The sequence below is a fragment of the Bufo gargarizans genome, chromosome 2, assembly GCF_014858855.1.
Source record: "Bufo gargarizans isolate SCDJY-AF-19 chromosome 2, ASM1485885v1, whole genome shotgun sequence".
NCBI classification, from domain to species: Eukaryota; Metazoa; Chordata; class Amphibia; order Anura; family Bufonidae; genus Bufo; species Bufo gargarizans.
Genome location: NC_058081.1, coordinates 415,237,423 through 415,260,024, shown reverse-complemented (window position 1 = coordinate 415,260,024; position 22,602 = coordinate 415,237,423). Strand labels below are relative to the sequence as shown.

Here is a 22,602-nt window from a genome sequence, read left to right as displayed (position 1 = left end):
ACAGCACGTCCACCAGCCTATAGTCATATAACAAACTTGTTAGATTATTTATTATATTTGAATGTATCTGTAGGGTGGGCCTCCAAAATAAATTTTACTGGTGGGCCCTAGGTACCCCAGTCCGACACTGAGGTATGATGTAAAATTTATAGTGTAACTCACATATCAGTACACTGCTGTATTTACTATAAATCTGTAGCCACTGCATCTATTATGCCTCTTTGTGTATACTATGCGACTATGTGTCAGGTGTGAGGTATAAAAGATACAATGGGTACAGATATGTATAGACAGTCATATATAATGGTCACTGTGTGTGAGGTACGTGAGATATTGGGGGTTGCAGGTAAGGTTAGGTCAGTATTAGGGTAAGTATCAGAGTTTGGTCGGTAAAAAGTTTAGGGTTGGTTTTAGGGTTAGGATTAGGTTTAGTATATTAGAACCAGTATTAGGTTTAGGGTCATTATTAAGGTTATGATTAATATTATGGTCAGTATTAGGGTTACTGTCATTATTAGGGGTAGTATTACAGTTAGGAGTCAGTATTGGGGTTATGAATAGTAATAAGGATTAGTAATAAGGTTTGGATCAGTATTATGGTTAGGCTCTGTGTTAGGATTAGGGTTATTATTATAGTTAGGGTCAGTATTATGGTAAGGGGTCAATATTACAGTTTGGATCAGTATTAGGGCCAGGGGAAGGTTTTCGGGCACATGAACAGAAAAGGGGAGTGCAGTCTCTACTCACCTGTCCCAGCGGGGTCGCAATATGATCATGCAGTGATGCAGACAGGCCTCTTCTGGCAGTTCTGCTCTGGTGGAATGTCTCAGGCGGTGCAATGACATTGCCTATGTTACAGAGAAGCGCCCAGAATGGAGGGACAGGAAACCAATAGTTTGCTTCTTTCGCCGGTGCTGCCGGATGCTCAATTGTATTTGCGTCCAGTGGACAAAGAGACAATTGAGTGCACGGTCTCCAGAAACCAGGCGAATTCACCTGGTGCCTGGGGCCAGTGTCGAACTGGGGTGCCTAGGGCCCACCAGAAGAACTGATTCTGGGGTCCACCCTATAGCTACATGGAAGTATTATGGTACAACATGTCACATTGGACATAAACGCTATAGATTTGCTACACACAAATATGTGGTGGCAGGTCCACAGAGTTTACATGTTAGTAAAGTGGATACAATTTTAAGGGGTCTCAGCCACATGTTATGAACAAGGTTCACTGCACAAATTTCACTGTGGTGTGGATTTTAATTCAGTGGCATGATTTGCTGTGGATTTTTCTGCTGCAGATTTACAAAAGGACGGACCCTCACCTGTTCTTTTTTCAGGACTTCACACACATGAAGACTGCACCACACAGAACTGTACTGTGCACTGCCATATATCAATATCGTAGGCTGTGATTTTTTTTAAAAAGTCACTGATTATGGCGCACAGCATTTTTGTACAATAATTTTTGACTTTTTAAGCTTCTTGGCACTTTAGTGAGGATGTGGTGGCTGTTGCTCCACAAAAGTATGACAGCGCAGATTAACCCCATAGATTATGCAGGGCGATTAGGGGGTTAACAGGGCAGCAGAGTTGATGATATAATCATAGTATAATTCACTCTTTAAAAAGAGGGTGCCATCTATTAGATTGATAATCTTATCCTATGCGTTCAGCACAGTTCTAAGATTTTACTGTCACCGTGTCATCTATTGGAATTGTAAACTTGATCGGATCAGCGGCTGTGTTAGCTGTTGGAAATGTGTACATGCAGAGCACCCTCTAGTAGACATACAGAGTCACTGTCTGCTCAGCCAAGAATTTAAATACATTTGAATGTTAGCATATTGTTAAAATGAAAATGGAAATGGACTTTCCTTTTCATATGACTTTTGGTGGGGAAAATGCCTGCAAGAGATGCAATTGAAATCTCAATCTACCATTTTAAACTTCTACTTGGTGTTTTCATTTGATTTATGATTTTGACATGAAAAACCATCTGACTATAGAAAGTGGATATATCATTGAAAAAGTGAAAATTTAAAATGAAATACGCTATTTACAGTATTTTTTGGCACATATGACCCACGCTGGAGTTGGAAAAAAAATTCTAATGGAGGAATTTAATTTTCTTTTTAATTTTGGCATGCATTTTTGCAGACTTTAGATAAAATTGAAATCTTAAAAACACTATTTTAATTTTATGTTTTTCAATGTCATAATAATTTTGGCAGGTTTCATCTCCCATACAGCAAAGCCATTGTCACTGAGCACCTTTTTTAGTTGGAGTTAACAGGGTGACAGCTAGTGAGATTTGTTGCTGTTTGCTGTACTTTAGCAAGTGAACAGCTTTGTGGCTGCTCCTGCCATGTCATCTCCAAAATGCTTGACACATGTGATAGGAAGGAGTGGGAGTGATAGCGATGCTCTAACCTGCTGAGGTTGGGAACAAGAGGATGTCCAGGGGGAGGAGGAGTTAGAAATGGTGGATAAGTTCTTGGTATGGGAGGCCAAGGTGTCAACAGGATGTGGCCTTGCTGCTGGCTACCTCCACTGCCATGAAGAATATTAACCCAGTGGGTCCTGAAACACAAACTGCCCCTGATCCAGCTGCTCCAGGTGTCCACAATGGCATGCACCTTGTTTTGCTGCCCATAACTTACTTTACTTTTGCAGATCTTGCACAGAACAATGCTTTTGCCTTGAGGCAGCTTGGAGAACTGCCAGATGGGAGAAACTCGGGAGATACTCGCACAGACCTAGCAGCAGCTGAGCTTGGCTTAGCTCTGGCATATTTTGGGCCTACTGCTCCCACAGTATCAGTGGCCAGTTCTCAAAAGGATATGGCCCTGGCAGTTCTTTGAGAGATTCTGGCCATACACCGACGAGCCAAAGGTTAACAATGTTTTGAACTTTTGACTTTCAGGCTCCATATCTCACCATTCATTACAGCTTCGAACGTGAGATTGCTATCATTTTATAGACAATCATCTTGCTGACATGCAGTTCTCTTAGGCTACTTTCACACCTGCGTTTAGTTGCGGATCTGTCTGGTATCTGCACAGACGGATCCGCACCTATAATGCAAACGCTTAGATCCGTTCAGAACGGATCCGTTTGCATTACCATGAACATTGTTCATGATAATGCAAACGGATTAGTTTTGACTTACATTGAAAGTCAATGGGGGACGGATCCATTTGAAGATTGAGCCATATTGTGTCAACTTCAAACGGATCCGTCCCCATTGACTTACATTGTAAGTCTGGACGGATCCGTTTGCCTCCGCACGGCCAGGTGGACACCCGAATGCTGCAAGCAGCGTTCGGGTGTCCGCCTGCTGAGCGGAGGCCAAACGGTGCCAGACTGATGCATTCTGAGCGGGGCCGCTTGTGAGAGCCTTCAAACGGAACTCACAAGCGGAGCCCCGAACGCTAGTGTGAAAGTAGCCTTAGCTTATTGGAGCTGGCAGAAGCTGGAGCCGCTCCGCTCAGCTAATCCTGGCATAGTACATGGGTACAGTGTACCCATGTGCTATGCCAAGAGTTAGTAATAGTCCAGGAAGCACGGGCAGGAGCATCAATGTGCACTCCTGCCAGTTCCAACAGCGCTGCTGCGGCCCAATTGACAAAATGTACTTCATACTCAGCAGTGTACAGAGAACAGAGAAAAAGAAAATTCATTAATAAAGTATATTGGAGTAAGTTTTATTAGGGCATTATTAGGGCATTAGGGAGCACATATTAAATGTTTAGATAAAGGTTTAGTTGCTTTTTAAACATAAACCGAATCTATAATGTGAAAGCACAGAAACTGTTTTGATATATTGCTCATAAAATATACTTCCCTTCACATGTGCACAAATAGAAAGTTCTTTTGTTTTTAGATGAGGAAGGATGTACAAACCACAGATAGAAAATGTCAGAACAAGTTAAGATGCAACAATATAAAATGTTTGCTGATATACATTTCCTTCAGTGTAAGGCTTTTTAGTAATAAGATTTATATACGGGGAAATCGCATGAGGAATTGCAAGAGTCGTCAAACAGTGGCCCAGTCACAGAGTGGTGAGAGTGGGAATCATATGAGGAATCGCATGAGTCGCCAACACAGTGGGACAGTCACAGAGTGGTGAGTGTTGGAAACCATGAGGAATCACATGAGTCGCCAACACAGTGGCCCAGTCACAAAGTGGTGAGGCTGGGAATCGCATGAGTCATCAGCACAGTGGCTCAGTCACATCAGTGGTGATCACTATTTGAATATTCACGCTCAACACTATTCCTCAATCACTCCTAGCTCTATCATCCTTTTGATCTCTTGTGACATAAATTCCTTACGAGCCTCAGGGATTCTATAGGGTTTTATGTTTACCCGAACATGTGGTTTTGTTCGAACCTCATTCTCAATAAGATTAGTAAGGCCTGGCAAATCTAATAACAGGTCCCTGTTCTGTTGTAGCAGTTCCTTGCACTGCTGATTTTGTGATTTGGACAGGGTCTCTGCAATTGTGACATCCTGACTGTTACTTTTTGCCTCTAACACCAAATAGGTTGTGTAGGAGAGTCCCCGGAATAATAATGGACGGACGATACGTGCCACCAGAGGTCCTGGCCTCGGTGGAGTAAGAACCGGATCATTGCGGTTACAGAGGCGAATGCTGCTGGCGCAGCGTGTCCGGGCCGGTTCTTACTGGGAACAGGTAAAGAGCTGGGGGGGTGCCTGTTCCCCATGGCCAGTCCAGGTTTTTGGTGGAGCTGGGCCTTTAAAGAACCCAGCCTGCTGATGATGGGGGTGGGGTGTGTCTTGCTGTGCTGGAGATTTCCACAGACAGAGTCAGTGCTGGTGAAGGAGAGTCTGGGCGCAGCACACATTGAAGGATAGCCCTGGGACCTGTGGTGCTACGAGCCGAAGGGGCTCTGGCCTGAGGGAGACAAAGGCAGGTAGACTAGAAGCCTGCAGAACTGCTGTGGTCTGTCCAAAACAAGGTGACTCAAACCTGCTGTTTATTTTCTATGGAAGGACTTTTGTTCTATGCACTATGTGGATATGCACCTGTGTGGTCTGCACATTGCCTGTTATGCCTTTGGTGTGAATAAAGTCACAGTGTATCACAAAGACTGTCTATGATTGCCTCAATACTGCCGCCGCTACCGTAGCCTACCACGAGCACATCCCTACAATTGGTGGAGGATGCGGGTATTCCTGCAGTGAAGCAGGCCTGAGGCAAAAGTTGTGTTGGACTGCATGTCATATATCAGGCCTGCAAGTTTTATGGTTCCTGACAAGATGGAGGAGGCCATTAAGCACCTGATTCAGAGTAATGTACAGAAGCAACAGGCATTGCAAGCTCAGAGGGAAAGTAATGAGCTACAGCAAAAAAGACATGAGGAGGCTATGTGAAGGAGAGACAGACTCATTAGCTGGCCTAATTCATTAGCTGCAAGTACTACCTTCAAGTACTACATTAAGTACAGTGAAGAGATATTGCAGAAGATAGTCAGGAGGTAGGCTGGAAGGTGGAAACAATACAAAAAAAGGTAAGATTTGTTTGATTTAAATTTACAAATTTTTATTTATTTTTTCCTCTTTAAAATGGCAGACTTGGTTCAGTGCAGGAATTGTTGTGCATTTATTTCATGTTCCACTCTTTGGAGATTCGGATGCTGTCAGATCTGTAGACAGTTCTCCTTACTGCAGCAGGAAATTGCATTTTTGAAATCTGAGATATTTACATTATCTGTTAAACAAACTCCAGCTAGGACTGCTGCAATGCCACTGCCACAGAGGACCCCCGGAAATGGCAGATGGGTTACTGTAGGTTCTGGAAGACTTAGAGTGGTGGATAGAAGACATGTCCCACAGTCGGTGGTTCTCCATAATTCATTTGCAGCACTCTCAGAATGTAAGGACAACATGGATATGGACCCAAGCACAGAGGGTGAGAAACCATCGACTCCTATGTCTAATGTATGCAAGACTGCAGCCAAGGACAAAAAAGATAAAGTGAAGTCTCAAAGGAAGCAGCTGTTGCTGGGTGATTCAATCATAGGAAGTGTGGAGCTTAAAGAAAATGGTTTTGTGAGATGTCTCCCTGGGGCTACTGCTAGAAGAGATAGAAGACGTATTATTAATATTGTTAAGCAAGCAAAGCAGGAAGGGGACGTGGATGTTCTTGTCCATCTAGGGACAAATGACCTGGCTTGCAATAAAGTGTCAGAGGTGAAAAAATCTTTTATCACACTTGGTAATGACGTACAGGATTTTGCATCAACCATTTCATTTTCTGAAGTTCTGCCTGTGCATAATGTTCAGAATGATAGGCAGAGGCGCATAAAGGAGTTCAACATATGGCTTGGTAAATGGTGTCAAGAGCAAGGATTTGGCTTTGTTTCTCATGATAGCTCTACTTGGAATAGAAAGGAACTGTACAAAAAAGATGGTTTGCATCTTTCTCTCAAAGGAACAAATGTACTTAGTGAACAACTCCAAGAATTTGCGAAAGAGTATTTAAACTAGGAAGGGGGGGCAAAAGAGTGAAAATAAAAGAGTCCAATTGCCCCCCGAAACAATGCCAGAACAGGTCAGAAGCACAGAGGTTAAGAAATGATAAGCTCAGAGTCCTGTCTACAAATGCTCGCAGTTTAGGTAAAAAAATCTATGAACTTGGGGGTCAATAATGGCATCTGAGAATGTAGATTTAGTGGCTGTTACGGAGACATGGTTTAATGAAAGAAATGACTGGGACATAACCATACCAGGGTACTCTTTATACAGAAGAGACAGAGAAGGCAAGAAAGGAGGAGAAGTGGCCCTGTATGTGAAAGATAGCATTAAATCTAACCTAATACAAGTTGGTGAGGCCAACATAGAGTCAGTTTGGGTTACGTTGCAGTTTGCTAATCATGCAGTAACTCGTGTAGGTGTGATATATAGACCACCTGGTCAAGTTAAAGAACTAGATGATCTACTAGTTGAAGAAATAGCTAAAATGACAATGAAAGGAGAAGTTATCATTATGGGAGATTTCAATCTTCCAGATATAAACTGGAAAACCAAAATAGCAAGTTCTACCATGAGTACAGATATTCTAAATTCCCTACTGGGATTATCCCTACAACAAATGGTTGAGGAGCAAACCCGGAGGGAGGCCATTTTGGATTTGGTATTCACAAATGGGGATTCGGTATATGATGTCATTGTAGGCGAAACCTTGGGATCTAGTGATCACCAGTCAGTGTGGTTTAATATAAGAACTGTGAAAGAGTCCCACCACACAAAAACAAAAGTTTTAGATTTTAGAAAAACAGACTTTTCAAAAATGAAATTAGTCATAAATGAGTCCTTATCAGACTTGAATGGATTACATGGAGTCCAGGAGAAATGGGACTACTTAAAAGGTGCATTATTGAAGGCAACAGAAAATTGCATTAGACTTGTCAGTAAAAGCAAAAAAAGGAAGAGACCACTGTGGTACTCAGCAGAAGTGGCCCAAATCATTAAAAATAAAAAGCTAGCATTTTGTAATTATAAAAAACCCCAGAGCAATGAAGATAAGGAAATCTACAAGATTAGGCAGAAAGAGGCCAATCAAGTTATAAGAACTTCTAAAGCGCAGGCAGAAGAAAAACTAGCTCAGTCTATGAAAAAAGGGGATAAGACATTCTTCAGATATATAAATGAAAAAAGGAAATTAAAACAAGGAATAACTAAATTAAAAACAAAGGACGGAAGGTATGTAGAAGAGAATAAAGGGCTAGCCGACTGCCTTAATGAATACTTCTGTTCAGTTTTTACAAAAGAAAAAGAAGGAGAAGGACCTCCACTAGAAAGGATGACTAATAAATCGTTTGATGCATGTGTCTTTACAGAGGAAGATGTTCTAAGTTTGCTGTCGAAAGTGAAGACAAATAAGTCACAGGGGCCTGATGAGATACACCCAAAATTATTAAAAGAGCTTAGTGGTGAGCTGGCAAAACCGTTAACAGATTTATTTAACCAATCATTAGTAACAGGAGTCGTCCCGGAAGATTGGAAATTGGCAAATGTCGTGCCCATTCACAAGAAAGGTAGTAGGGAGGAATCGAGCAACTATAGACCAGTGAGTCTGACATCAATAGTAGGCAAATTAATGGAAACCCTATTAAAGGATAGGATTGTGGAACATCTAAAATCCCATGGATTGCAAGATGAAAAACAACATGGGTTTACTTCAGGGAGATCATGTCAAACAAATCTTATAGATTTTTTTGACTGGGTGACTAAAATAATAGACGGTGGAGGTGCAGTAGACATCGCATATCTAGATTTTAGTAAGGCTTTTGACACTGTCCCACACAGAAGACTTATCAATAAACTGCAGTCATTGAGCATGGACTCCCATATTGTTGAGTGGATTAGGCAGTGGCTGAGTGACAGACAACAGAGGGTTGTAGTCAATGGAGAACATTCAAAACAAGGTCATGTTACCAGTGGGGTTCCACAGGGATCTGTACTGGGACCAATTTTGTTTAATATCTTCATAAGTGATATTGCAAAAGGCCTCGATGGTAAGGTTTGTCTTTTTGCTGATGACACAAAGATATGTAACAGGGTTGATGTTCCTGGAGGGAAACGCCAAATGGAAAAGGATTTAGGAAAACTAGAAGAATGGTCAGAACTCTGGCAACTGAAATTTAATGTGGATAAGTGCAAGATAATGCACCTGGGGCGTAAAAACCCAAGGGCAGAATATAGAATATTTGACACAGTCCTGACCTCAGTATCTGAGGAAAGGGATTTAGGAGTAATTATTTCAGAAGACTTAAAGGTGGGAAGACAATGTAATAGAGCAGCACGAAATGCCAGCAGAATGCTTGGATGTATAGGGAGAGGTATAAGCAGTAGAAAGAGTGAAGTGCTTATGCCGCTGTACAGAACACTGGTGAGACCTCACTTGGAGTATTGTGCGCAGTACTGGAGGCCATATCTCCAGAAGGATATAGATACTCTAGAGAGAGTTCAGAGAAGAGCTACTAAACTAGTACATGGATTGCAGGATAAAACTTACCAGGAAAGGTTAAAGGACCTTAATATGTATAGCTTGGAAGAAAGAAGAGACAGAGGGGATATGATAGAAACTTTTAAATACATAAAGGGAATCAACTCGGTAAAGGAGGAGAGCATATTTAAAAGAAGAAAAACTACCACAAGAGGACACAGTTTTAAATTAGAGGGGCAAAGGTTTAAAAGTAATATAAGGAAGTATTACTTTACTGAGAGAGTAGTGGATGCATGGAATAGCCTTCCTGCAGAAGTGGTAGCTGCAAATACAGTGAAGGAGTTTAAGCATGCATGGGATAGGCATAAGGCTATCCTTCATATAAGATAGGGCCAGGGACTATTCATAGGATTCAGATATATTGGGCAGACTAGATGGGCCAAATGGTTCTTATCTGCCGACACATTCTATGTTTCTATGTTTCTATGTGTGCACAGCAGCAAACAAACAATCTCCTAATGCAGCAGCTGGTAGCCATACAAGAGTCGGTGAGAACATCCCTGCAAGGAGTTTCAACCGCGACAACCCCGACTGTGTCTACCGCCAGGGACAAAGTCCGATCCGCCCTGAGGAAAATGGGTCCGGGAGATGATATAGAGGCATTCCTAATGGTGTTCGAAAGAACCGCGGAGCAAGAGAGGCTGCCATTGGAGCAGTGGGCCGAGGTTGTGGCGCCTTTTCTGATGGGGGATGCACAAAAGGCCTATTTTGACCTCAGCCGCGAAGAGGCCAAGGACTATGAGAGGCTAAAAGGTGAGGTGTTGGCCAGGTTGGGGGTAAACACCTATGTGCGAGCGCACAGGGTGTATCAGTGAGTGTTTGCCGAGTCCCGTCCCGACCCGCCCGGTCAGAAGCCTATGACTTACTTCACCTAGTAAAAAAAATTCTTCAGCCTGAAATATTGAGCACTTCTCAGATGGTTGAAAGGGTCGTGGTCGACAGGTTCGTGCGTACCCTCCCGAGAGCCATACAGCGCTGGGTGGGACAAGGCGATCCAGGCAACCTGGAACAACTGGTTAGCCTGGTGGAGAGGTATATGGCCACTCAGGATTTGGTGTGGGACTCAGTGGTACTACCAAAGTCACGTCAGCCCCCGTTGCCGACCCGGGATCCTGAAAAAGGGATCCCACCTCATAAGGAGGGGAGTGGATCTCCAGTCCGTGGGAGGAATACCCTGGGGAGGAGGGAGGCTGCGAGGATCAGATGTTGGTATTGTCAGGACTGGGGACATGTGGCATCCAACTGCCCTAGGGCATCCGAACCAATGGACTGCGAGTTCGCTCGCCGGTCCTCTTTTTATGCCCAACCGGTGTATATAGCTGACCCCCTGCTGGCGGCGGACACCCCTCCGGTGTGTGATGTCGTTGTTAATGGACACTCCGTGCAGGCCCTGCTGGACTCTGGGAGCCTGGTAACTCTGGTCCATGAGTCGCTGGTAACGGAAAAACTCCCAGAAAGGCGAACCCTTACCATTGTCTGTATACATAGGGATCGCCGGGAATATACCACCACTAAGGTTACCCTGGCAGTGTGTGGAAAGGAGGTACCACATGTCGTCGGGGTGGGGAGACGGCTCCCTTATGTCGCAATATTGGGGAGGGACTTTCCCCTGTTCTGGACTTTGTGGAGGAACGGGTTGCCTACCTGTGGGGAAGAAAAATGTCCGGGTCCCGAGCCCGAGGACCCCGAGGCAGGGGCCCCAGCTGTAGGGGTCACCATAGGGGAGGTAGAGTGTAACCCTGACCGGTTTCCCCTAGAAGTATTGGCGGGTGAGACAGTAGAAATTTCATCCATCCTGGATCTGGAGGTACCCTGAGAAACCTTCGGGACCGCACAGCTCCAGGATTCGACGTTATTGCGGGCTAGAGAAGGTGTGTCGGTGATTAACGGTGTTGCCCAGCGTCCCAGCGCCAATACCATATTTCCTCACCTGGCCTATAACCAGGACCTGTTATATAGGGTAGACAAGGTGAGGCAGGAGGTGGTGGAACAACTGGTGGTGCCCCAGCCTTACCGGCGAATGGTCTTGGATTTAGCGCATGTGTTGGGTGATCTGGGGGTTAAGAAAACGCTGGAGCGAATTCTACAACGGTTCTATTGTCCTGGGATATATGAGGAAGTCCAGAGGTTCTGTCAGTCCTGTCCAGTGTGTCAGGAGACTAGCCCCAACCTCAGTATCGCAGTCCACTGGTACCTATGCCCATTATAGAGGTGCCCTTCGAAAGGATCGCCATGGATCTGGTAGGCCCCATTATTAAGTCAGCCCGAGGTCACCAACACATCCTGGTAGTGTTAGACTATGCCACTCGCTATCCGGAGGCGGTCCCATTGCGCCATACGTCGGCCAAGGTAATAGCTAAAGAGCTCATGAGCATGTTTGCCGGGTGGGGATACCAAAGGAGATTCTGACGGACCAGGGGACAGCCTTTATGTCCAAAATAACAAAGGAATTGTGTAAACTATTAAATATTAAACACCTGCACACGTCCGTCTACCATCCCCAAACCGATGGGTTAGTAGAACGGTTTAATAAGACCCTGAAGTCCATGCTAAAAAGAGTCGTGGCTAAGGACGGGAGAGATTGGGACTTACTGTTGCCCTATGTTTTGTTTGCGGTACGGGAAGTGCCCCAGGCGTCTACGGGGTTCTCGCCCTTTGAGTTGTTATATGGGCGACATCCCCGTGGGCTACTGGATATCGCTAAGGAGGCATGGGAGCAACAGCCTACGCCTCATAAAAGTGTGATAGAGCACATAGGAAAAATGCAGGACCGAATAGGGGTCGTGTTGCCGATCGTCCGTGAGCACATGGAAGCGGCACAACTGGCCCAGAGTCGGGTATATAACCAGTCCGCCCGGGTAAAGACATTTCACCCGGGTGACCAAGTTCTTGTACTCGTGCCCACGGTTGAGAGTAAATTCTTGGCCCGGTGGCAAGGACCCTATGAAGTTAAGGAGAAAGTGGGCCCAGTTGATTACAGGATATACCAGCCAGGGCGGCGGAAGCCCGAACAGGTATATCATGTGAATCTACTAAAACCTTGGAGAGACAGAGACAATTTGTTTGGAGACAGTCCGCCCTCTGTCGGGATGGCAGGGAGTGACCCGGGGTCACCAGGTGTTCCGGAGAACGCCGCTGGGGTTACGATAGGGGACGGACTGTCGACCAAACAAGCACAAGAGGTGAGAGAATTTGTTAGTCGGAATAGGGACGTATTCTCTGACCTTCCTGGACGTACCACCTTGATCGAGCATGACATTGTCACCGAGCCCCGGGTGAAAGTCCGCCTAAAACCATACCGAGTACCGGAGGCTCGGCGACAGGCCATTTCGCAGGAGGTAAGATCGATGCTACGTCTAGGGGTCATAGAAGAGTCAAAGAGCGAGTGGGCTAGCCCGATTGTCCTTATTCCCAAACCGGATGGTTCATTACAGTTCTGTAATGATTTTAGGAAATTTAATAAGGTATCAAAATTTGACGCCTATCCCATGCCTCGGGTAGACGAGTTGATAGAGCGGCTGGGAAAAGCCTGGTATTTTTCGATCCTAGATCTCACGAAGGGCTACTGGCAGGTACCTCTGACGGAGGCGGCAAAAGAGAAGACGGCCTTTGTCACCCTGGAGGAGCTTTTTCAGTATAGGGTGTTGCCTTTTGGGTTGCATGGCGCTCCGGCTACGTTCCAGCGTCTGATGGATGTCGTCCTCAAGCCCCATCACCAGTATACCTCCGCGTATCTGGATGATATAGTCGTGTTTAGCCCGGACTGGGAGGGTCATTTGTCAAAACTTCAGGCAGTGATAGATTCTCTAAGAAAGGCGGGGTTGACTGCCAACCCAAAAAAATGCTCGGTGGGGTATGTGATTGGACGCGAAGTCATTAGGCCCCAAGTGAATAAAGTTGAAGCAATCCGGAATTGGCCCAGGCCTCGTACGTCCAAGCAAGTACGATCATTTTTGGGCCTGATTGGGTACTACATGAGGTTCATTTCCCATTTTGCCACCTTGGCAGCCCCGTTAACCGGCCTCTTGAAGGGTAGAAAGTCAGTGATGGTTCGCTGGGGGGAGCAGGAGGAGGAGGCGTTCTCCCGTTTGAAGTCGGCCCTATGTGAGTCCCCGGTTCTGGTGACACCCGACTTCAAGCGGGAGTTTGTAGTTCAAAAAAATGCCTCGGGAGTAGGACTAGGGGCTGTGCTTTCCCAGGAGCTCAACAGAGAAAAGCACCCCGTGGTTTTTCTAAGCCGCAAGCTTACCCCAGCAGAAACCCGGTATAGCATTGTGGAGAGAGAGTGCCTCGCCATCAAGTGGGCACTCGAGTCTCTCAGATATTACCTTCTGGGGAGAAGGTTCCGTCTGGTGACCGACCACTCCCCTCTCCAGTGGATGAGTCGGGCTAAGGAGGGGAGCTCTCGGGTTACCAGGTGGTTCCTGTCCCTCCAGAACTTTAAGTTCACTATTGAGCACAGGGCCGGCCGCTTACAGGGGAACGCAGATGCCCTGTCCCGGGTACACTGCTGTGCATGTGTTCACCCCCTCAGGCTTGAACAGTATGTTCAAGCCCTCAGGGGTGAACAAAGGGGGGGGGATATGTAGGAGAGTCCCCAGAATAATAATGGACGGACGATACGTGCCACCAGAGGTCCTGGCCTCGGTAGAGTAAGAACCGGATCATTGCGGTTACAGCGGCGAATGCTGCTGGCGCAGCGTGTCCGGGCTGGTTCTTACTTGGAACAGGTAAAGAGCTGGGGGGGTGCCTGTTCCCCACGGCCAGTCCAGGTTTTTGGTGGAGCTGGGCCTTTAAAGAACCCAGCCTGCTGATGATGGGGGTGGGGTGTGTCTTGATGTGCTGGAGATTTCCACAGACAGAGTCAGTGCTGGTGAAGGAGAGTCTGGGCGCAGCACACATTGAAGGATAGCCCTGGGACCTGTGGTGCTACTAGCCGAAGGGGCTCTGGCCTGAGGGAGACAAAGGCAGGTAGCCTAGAAGCCTGCAGAACTGCTGTGGTCTGTCCAAAACAAGGTGACTCAGACCTGCTGTTTATTTTCTATGGAAGGACTTTTGTTCTATGCACTACAGTCATGTGAAAAAATTAGGACACCCTTTGAAAGCATGTGGTTTTTTGTAACATTTTTAATAAAAGGTTATTTCATCTCCGTTTCAACAATACAGAGAGATTAAAGTAATCCAACTAAACAAAGAAAACTGAAGAAAAGTCTTTTCAAGATCTTCTGTAAATGTCATTCTACAAAAATGCCTATTCTAACTGCGGAAAAAGATAGGACACCCTTGCCCCTAATAGCGAGTGTTACCTCCTTTGGCTGAAATAACTGCAGTGAGACGGTTCTTGTAGCCATCTACCAGTCTTCGACATCGGTCTGAGGAAATTTTACCCCACTCCTCAATGCAGAACTTTTTCAGCTGTGAGATGTTTGAGGGGTTTCTTGCACGTACAGCCCTTTTCAAGTCACCCCACAGCATCTCAATGGGATTCAAATCTGGACTTTGACTTGGCCATTCCAGGACTCTCCATTTCTTCTTTTTCAGCCAATCTTTGGTTGATTTACTAGTATGTTTTGGGTCATTGTCATGTTGCATGGTCCAGTTCCGCTTCAGCTTTAATTTTCTAACTGATGGTCTCACATGTTCTTCAAGCACCTTCTGATACACAGTAGAATTCATCGTGGATTCTATGATGGTGAGCTGACCAGGTCCTGCTGCAGCAAAGCAGCCCCAAACCATGACACTTCCACCTCCATGCTTCACAGTTGGTATGAGGTTCTTTTCTTGGAATGCTGTGTTTGGTTTACGCCAAACATGTCCTCTGCTGTTGTGTCCAAATAATTCAATTTTGGACTCATCTGTCCAAAGAACATTATTCCAGAAGTCCTGGTCTTTGTCAACTTTATCTCTGGCAAATGTCAGTCTGGCCTCGATGTTTCTCTTGGAAAGCAAAGGTTTCCTCCTTGCACACCTCCCATGCAAGTTAAACTTGTACAGTCTCTTTCTGATTGTAGAGGCATGTACTTCTACATCAACAGTAGCCAGAGCCTGCTGTAGTTCTCGAGATGACACTTTAGGGTTTTTGGAGACCTCTTTTAGCATCTTGCGGTCTGCTCTTGGGGTGAACTTGCTGGGGCGACCAGTCCTGGGCATGTTGGCAGTTGTTTTGAAAGCCCTCCACTTGTAGACTATCTTCCGGACAGTGGAATGGCTGATTTTAAAATCTTTTGAGATCTTTTTAAATCCCTTCCCAGACTCATAGGCTGCTACAATCTTTTTTCTGAAGTCCTCTGACAGCTCTTTTGCTCTCACCATGGTGCTCACTCTCACTTCAACAGTCAGGAGCACACCAAACTAAATGTCTGAGGTTTAAATAGGGCAAGCCTCATTCAACATGCAGAGTAACGATCTACTAATTATGTGCACCTGGTGTGATATACCTGTGTGAGATCTGAGCCAATTTAAGAGGGAATACATGTGAGGGTGTCCTATCTTTTTCCTCAGTTAGAATAGGCATTTTTGTAGAATGACATTTACAGAAGATCTTGAAAAGACTTTTCTTCAGTTTTCTTTGTTTAGTTGGATTACTTTAATCTCTCTGTATTGTTGAAACGGAGATGAAATAACCTTTTATTAAAAATGTTACAAAAAACCACATGCTTTCAAAGGGTGTCCTAATTTTTTCACATGACTGTATGTGGATATGCACCTGTGTGGTCTGCACATTGCCTGTTATGCCTTTGGTGTGAATAAAGTCACAGTGTATCACAAAGACTGTCTATGATTGCCTCAATACTGCCGCCGCTACCGTAGCCTACCACGAGCACATCCCCATAATTATTTTGATCTTTACATGGTTTTAACAAGTTCACATGATACAGCTGGATAGGTCCTCTTTTCCCAGGCTGGTGAACTTTATAGTTAACTTCCCCAACTTTCTCAACAACCTCATAAGGCCCATGCCACTTAGCTAGGAATTTGATTTCCACAGTGGGTACTAAAACTAGCACTCGGTCCCCTGGACTGAATTGCCTAACCTTGGCTGCCCTGTTATACACTCAAGCTTGGTTATCTTGAGCCATCATGAGATATTCTTTTACTATGGGCATGACCTTAGATATCCTCTCCTGCATTTGTGCAATGTGTTCAACCACACTTTTATAAGGGGTGGTCTCATTTCCCCAGGTTTTCTTCACCACATCCAGCAACCCTCGAGGGTGCCGAGCATATAATAGTTCAAAAGGTGAAAACCGAGTGGAGGTTTGAGGAACCTCTCTAATAGAAAAAAAGAAGGTAAGGTAGCAGACAGTCCCAATCACGACCATCCTTCTCTTACACCTTTTTTTAACATACTCTTAAGTGTTTTATTGAATTATTCTACTAGACCAGTGGTCGGCAAAGTGCGGCTAGCGAGCCACAAGCGGCTCTTTAGAACCTTCACTGCGGCTCTTTGGTGCTCAAGCTGCTTGCAAAATGTTCGTCATGCGCCTCCTGCCCCGTCTATCTGCTCCTTCCACTTTATGAATGAAGCAGGCAGGCAGGGCAGGAGGCGCATGACGGAGGGAGAGATGTCACGCTGCGCACAGCAGCAGAAGGGCGGGCAGCGGCGCTCTAGTTCGGCTGCCCACTGCCGGCCATGTGAGGAGTGGTGAAGAGGCCGCCGCTCAGGAGGAGTGAAATGTCCTGCAGCAGAAAGGTAGGAGCTGACCCCGGTGTGTGCACAGCGCCAGGCACTGCACCGGCCCCGCCGCAAGTGTCCCTGCCTCCTTCCTTCCCCCCACTAATACATTACTTTACTTACTAGAAGGCACTTATGGGGGATATCTGTGGAGGGCACTTATGGGGGATATCTGTGGATGACACATATATAGCATCTTCTGCTATATATGTGTCATCCACAGATATCCCCCATGAGTGCGTCATCCACAGATATCCCCCATGAGTGCGTCATCCACAGATATCCCCCATGAGTGAGTCATCCACAGATATCCCCCATGAGTGCGTCATCCACAGATATCCCCCATGAGTGCGTCATCCACAGATATCCCCCATAAGTGCGTCAACCAAATTACATCCCCCATAAGTGCGTGATCCACATTACATCCCCCATAAGTGCATCATCCACATTACATCCACATCTGCAGACAAGTTTAATAAAAGTGAAAAATGAAGATAAAATGAAATAATAATCAAGATCCAAATAAAAGAAAGTACATATAAAAGTATGTAAAAACACACTCTGGGCTCATGCCCACGAATGTAAGGGCGCCGTGCCTGTGCTGCGGACCGCAAATAGCGGTCCGCAATGCACAGACACAGACCATGGGGCAGCTGCATAAGGATCGCGGACCCATTGGGGTTCGCAATCCGCATCCGACTGCCTGCACCGCAAAAAAGTACCGCATGCTGAAGTGAATGGGTCCATGATGCGGGCTGCACACAAAAAAGTAGTGCATGCACAACTTTTTTGCGGTGCAGAGGCACAGCCAGAAGCACCACGGAAGCACATACATCCCAGATCCTGGACCCATTGAAGTGAATAGGTCCTTGATGCGGGCTGCATACGGCCAGTGCCCATGTATTGCGGACCCGCCATATGCGGCCTGCAATACGGCAACGGTGGGTACATGGTCGTGTGCATGAGCCCTAATAGTCCTCACTGGTACTGTTGATGCAATATTTTAGGTTTTAAAAATGTGGCTCTCGAAAAAAAATCTATCGTGGTTTTGGCGATATTTGGCTCAGTTGACAAAAAAGTTTGCCCACCACTGTACTAGACCATCTGTCTGCGGATGATATACTGATGTTCGCAGTTGTTTAATTTTCAACATCCGATACAACTCTTTCATGACCTTAGACATGAATGGTATTCCCTGATCAGTTAATATCGCTTTAGGTATACCTGTTTTGGCAAACATCTGGAACAACTCTCTCGCTATGTTTTTTGACGAGGTATTCCTTAAAGGGACTGTTTCCGGGTATCTGGTGGCATAGTCTACTACCACCAAAATATACTGCTGACCTCTAGCTGACTTTACTAGGGGACCTACGAGATCCATTATAATCCGTTCAAATGGGGCTTCAATGATTGGCAGAGGGACCAAGGGACTTTTGAAATAAATGACAGGGGCTGTTAACTGGCAGGTGGGACACGACTGGCAATAGTCTGCTATTTCCTTGTAACACCTAAGCCAATAGAATCTATGCAGGATGCGTTCTTGGGTTTTACCTTCCCCCAAGTGTTCCCCTATATATAATAAAGTCACAAAGTGGTGAGGATGGAAATCGCATGAGTCGTTAGCACAGTGACTTAGTCAGAGTGGTCAGGGTGGGAATCGCATAAATCATCAACACAGTGGCCCAGTCAAAGAGTGGTGAGTGTTAGAAACACATGAGGGTGGGAATCGCATGAGGAATCACATGAGTCATCAGCACAGTGGCCCAATCTCAGAGTGGGCCATGCTGATCGTCCTCCGGTGGCTTGATGAAAAATTCCCACACCGCCAAGTATGGCATTCCCCCCCCACTACATGCTGACTGCATGCTATCACTAACTCCATGGACCCATGCACCGCTAATTCTTTCCAGGCAGGTAGGCTCCTGAGTAGCAGGCGGTCTACCCCGGGAACGTTTGGCTACAGATCTCACACTGCTGCCACCCTGCTGACTCATGGCCACGATGCCACCTCTTCTCATGATGATCCGCCACTGTCTGCACGTCACTGATGTCACCTTCACCAGTCTAATGGCCATGTGCCTGACCTCTCGCAACAGTAGCTCCCATGCGACTCTCATAGTCGCTACTTGCCCACCTATCGGAAGAAGCAGCGGATCTCTCCTCCTCACCTGTCTGTCGGACATACTGTACTGTAACATTAACTGCATGGGTAAAAGATCAGGCTGCAATTTCATGCCAACTCCGCAACTACTGATTGACGCTTCAAATTAAGTGTAAAAGAACACCCTAAAATGTGTAGTATCAAACAAGGTTTGGGTCAAAAACACAGATCAGGTGCAGATCTCTACATTAGGCTTCACGGTTTTGGCTCACATAAAAATGATGGTAATAACTGATCAAATAACAGAAGTGTGAACTCACCCTAAAGTGTGTAGTATCAGTCCGCTATTTCAGACCAACTCCACAACTACTGATTGAGGTATCGAATTAAGTGTAAAAGAATTTGACCACCCTAAAAGTGTTCTGCTTCGGTAAACGGCAGCCTCGGTGGCTAACCCTTTTCGGTTATCTGTTCTCGGCCTTTATACCTCTAGTATCTAGTTTTTCAACCTATATAATCCCATTAGCAGACCGGGCTTATATCAAACGAGAAGCTGGTGGCAGCATAGCCGGGCTGAGAAAGCGCTGTTTCACTGGGGCAGTGAAAAGGCTCTCAGCTTGTTGCCTCTCTGTGCCCGCGTGGAAAGGGGTTGTCTGTGTAAACTGTATAAAGCTGACCTTACCTGCTCCTCCAGGAGGGCGTAACGTCACGCCTTGGTAACTAGTGACCATACTGTGTCTCGCTGGCTCTACGTATTTGACATCCAACGTCAGTCAGAGTACGATATTCATCACAGTAGGATTAAAAGAAAAAGGGGAAAAAACAGAAGTGCCCTACAATGAAGTAAAAACACAGTCCCAACCCCCCAACTTTGAGCACCCTCCTCACCCAAAAATATGAGAAGAGCTAGCTAAATACAGATCAGATGTGCCAGTCTCATACCACTATAGCAAAGGAAGAATGCCAGCAAATAACACCTGGTTAATGGCAGAAGATTTCTTGCGAGGGATTCCAGTAAGCTTGCAACCAACTATAGAAAAAAACTCTCACTCTAGAAAGAGATCCACAGGAGATGATGATTATTGCCTGGACCAGACCAGATTTAGGGCCAAAGAGCAGTGTTGTGTGAATTTCAGAGTCAGTATCTGTGTTTTGGATTACAAGGTAAAGTCTTATGAGAAAGTGTCTTAACTTAACACAGCATGTTCTATAAAAATAAATGCCGCAAAAATGCATATAAAAACACTTGAAAAGTAATAGGGGCAGATTTACTAATCCTGTAGGTGGTGTAATGTATCAATACACAACTTTTTGTCTGTTTGGCATGGCTGCTTAGTTTGAAGACATTTTTATAAAAAAACAAAATAGGCAAAATCACTACACTTTTCTAGCAGTGTGCTTGATAAATTACTCCCTTTGACAGTATGTCTAGACAGGCGCCAAGTTCATCACAAATGCTTATGACAGATGATAAATTTGGTGTATGACTAGACACTTTTGGCTAACTTTATACCAAATCTTGGTTGCCTCACTTTGCACCCAAATTTTATAACAGAATTATGTGGTGCAATCATGGAGCAACACGTTGCATCTTTGACTACTTTCCTGAGATGCCATACCCCTTCACAGTGATTTTTCTAAAAACTAGATCTGCCAAATCATGCCAATTTGCACAATATGTGCACTCACAGTACTAAATGTTGACAATAACATTTTATCCTTGGATTTTAAAACACAGTAAAAGGTGTGTGTGGAGGAGGGTGGATGGGGAAGCAAAGAAAATTATTTTAAATGTCCTTTAACAATCCCATCCATCTTTTTTCTTTTTAGAATGTTAATAAGAATTCAACAAGAAATCATTAAAAGGGAAGAAAAAAAAGGATTTTTTCCATTAAGGTAATTTTTTAAAACAAAATCATATTTATTTATTTGACAATTAAAAAAGGCATACTAAACAAGCTCTTGGCTGCTTTTGGAATTTTGATTTACGAATATGTGGACATTTTTACATTTCACATGGCAAAACAAATCAAAACAAAAACAGAATAGAAAATGAAGAAACATAGCTAGTTATAATTCATAGCTAGTATAAATAGGTGGCCAACAAAAAAGAGGCGGGCCAAAGGGTGTGGTCAATAGGTGGAGTCAAGGAGGGTGGCAAAATAAGGTTTTGACAATCAGTTGTGGATAGTAGCTCCAGCTCATGCAATTTTTTTTACATTACAGGTCAGAAACACAGAAAGGATACCCGACAGGAAAATTGCACGTACCTTATCAGCCATCAAGTCATGACACATGTGAGTTTAGCAGCTATAGTTGTTTTATATGGTTTAAAAAATCTTTATATCTGTTTTTTCATATATTTAAACCATTTTAAATAAAATAAAATAAAATTTCTGTAAAACATTGTGTGAGTTACTGTTAATGTAAATAGTCACTCTAGCAATGCATTCGGAAATCCTTCAAACCCTTTTACTTTTTCACATTTTATTAAGTTAACACCTTATGCTAAAGTAAAAAATGCATGTTTCCCCATCAAGCTGCACTCAATAGCCCATCAACATGAACAAAATGTTAGATGCTAATTTATTGAAAAGGAAAAACAAAAATTTTACATGGACACTTGACATTTGAAATTTAGCTCTGGGGCCCTTGAATTTATCTTGATCATCTTTGGGGTATATCAAGTCCCCCTGTGGTAGATTCAGTTGATTGGACATAATTTGGAAAGACACACCACTGTCTATATATGGTTTTGCAGCTAACAATGCACGGTCTCCATCCAACGAGACAGAGGATCTGCAGAGAAGAATGGCAAAAGTCCAATCATTGTTGAATCATACCTACGAAAACTGGAGGCTATAATCGCTGCCAAAGTTGCTTCAACTACGTACTAAGTAAAGGGTAATACTTAATACTTACTTGTATGTCAATGCAATATTTTAGTTTTATTATTTCAACTAATTTGCTAAATTCAGAACAATCTGTTTTCACTTTGGCATTATGGGGTATTGAGTGCAACACAATGGGAAAATTTTGATTTTCTTTTTATTTCAGCACAAGGCCCCAACATACTAAAATCTGAAAAAAGTGAAAGGGTCTAAAGTATGAGCGAATTGATTATAAATAAATAAGATTCATTACAAATTTCACAAAAACGTTACCACAAAACGATTCCAAAGATTTTGGATTTGTTTCAGACGAATCACGTAAAACAGAGCGCAGCACCATTTTACTGTCAATGTTGGCGGGGAAAACCACAAGGGAGAAAGGCGTCACAGTCATCACATGATCTTTTACCATGGTGATGGATCATGTGATGACTGTGACGTCACCAAAGGTCCTTGTTGCTATGAAAAGCTAAGATGAAGACAGAAGGAGATGCTGGCTACGAGAGCAATTTTTCTATGCATTCTGTATTCAGAATGCTATTATTTTCCCTTATAACCATGTTATAAGGGAAAATAATACAATCTGCAGAACATCGATCCCAAGCCCGAACTTCTGTGAAGAAGTTCGGGTTTGGGTACCAGACACGCGCGATTATTCTCACGCGAGTGCAAAACGCATTACAATGTTTTGCACTCACGCAGAAAAATTGCGGGTGTTCCCGCAACGCACCCGCACATTTTCCACATTTTTAGCAAATCTCACATGTGTCACTTTATGTGGTGATAACTTTAAAACGCTTTTACTTATCCAGACCAATCTGAGATTGTTTTCTCGTCACATATTGTACTTCATGACAGTGGTAAAATTGAGTGAAAAAATGTCATTTTGATTTATAAA

The 22,602-nt window shown here is 44.5% G+C and overlaps 1 protein-coding gene across 5 annotated transcripts in view; it reads left to right on the top strand.

Annotated features, from left to right (window-relative positions):
* Positions 1–22,602, top strand: part of LCP2 (lymphocyte cytosolic protein 2) — a 527,047-nt gene that overhangs the window by 136,024 nt on the left and 368,421 nt on the right. For 2 of the 5 annotated variants that reach the window (XM_044280887.1, XM_044280884.1), the window contains exons 4-5: positions 20,644–20,709; positions 21,040–21,110. The exons of 1 other annotated variant lie outside the window; for it this stretch is intronic. In XM_044280887.1, coding sequence (XP_044136822.1) covers positions 20,644–20,709; positions 21,040–21,110 — 137 coding nt within the window. Of the gene's footprint in view, positions 1–9,679; positions 9,791–20,643; positions 20,710–21,039; positions 21,111–22,602 lie in introns of those variants that run through there. 2 more of the 5 variants (XM_044280888.1, XM_044280886.1) reach the window with 2 other exon arrangements.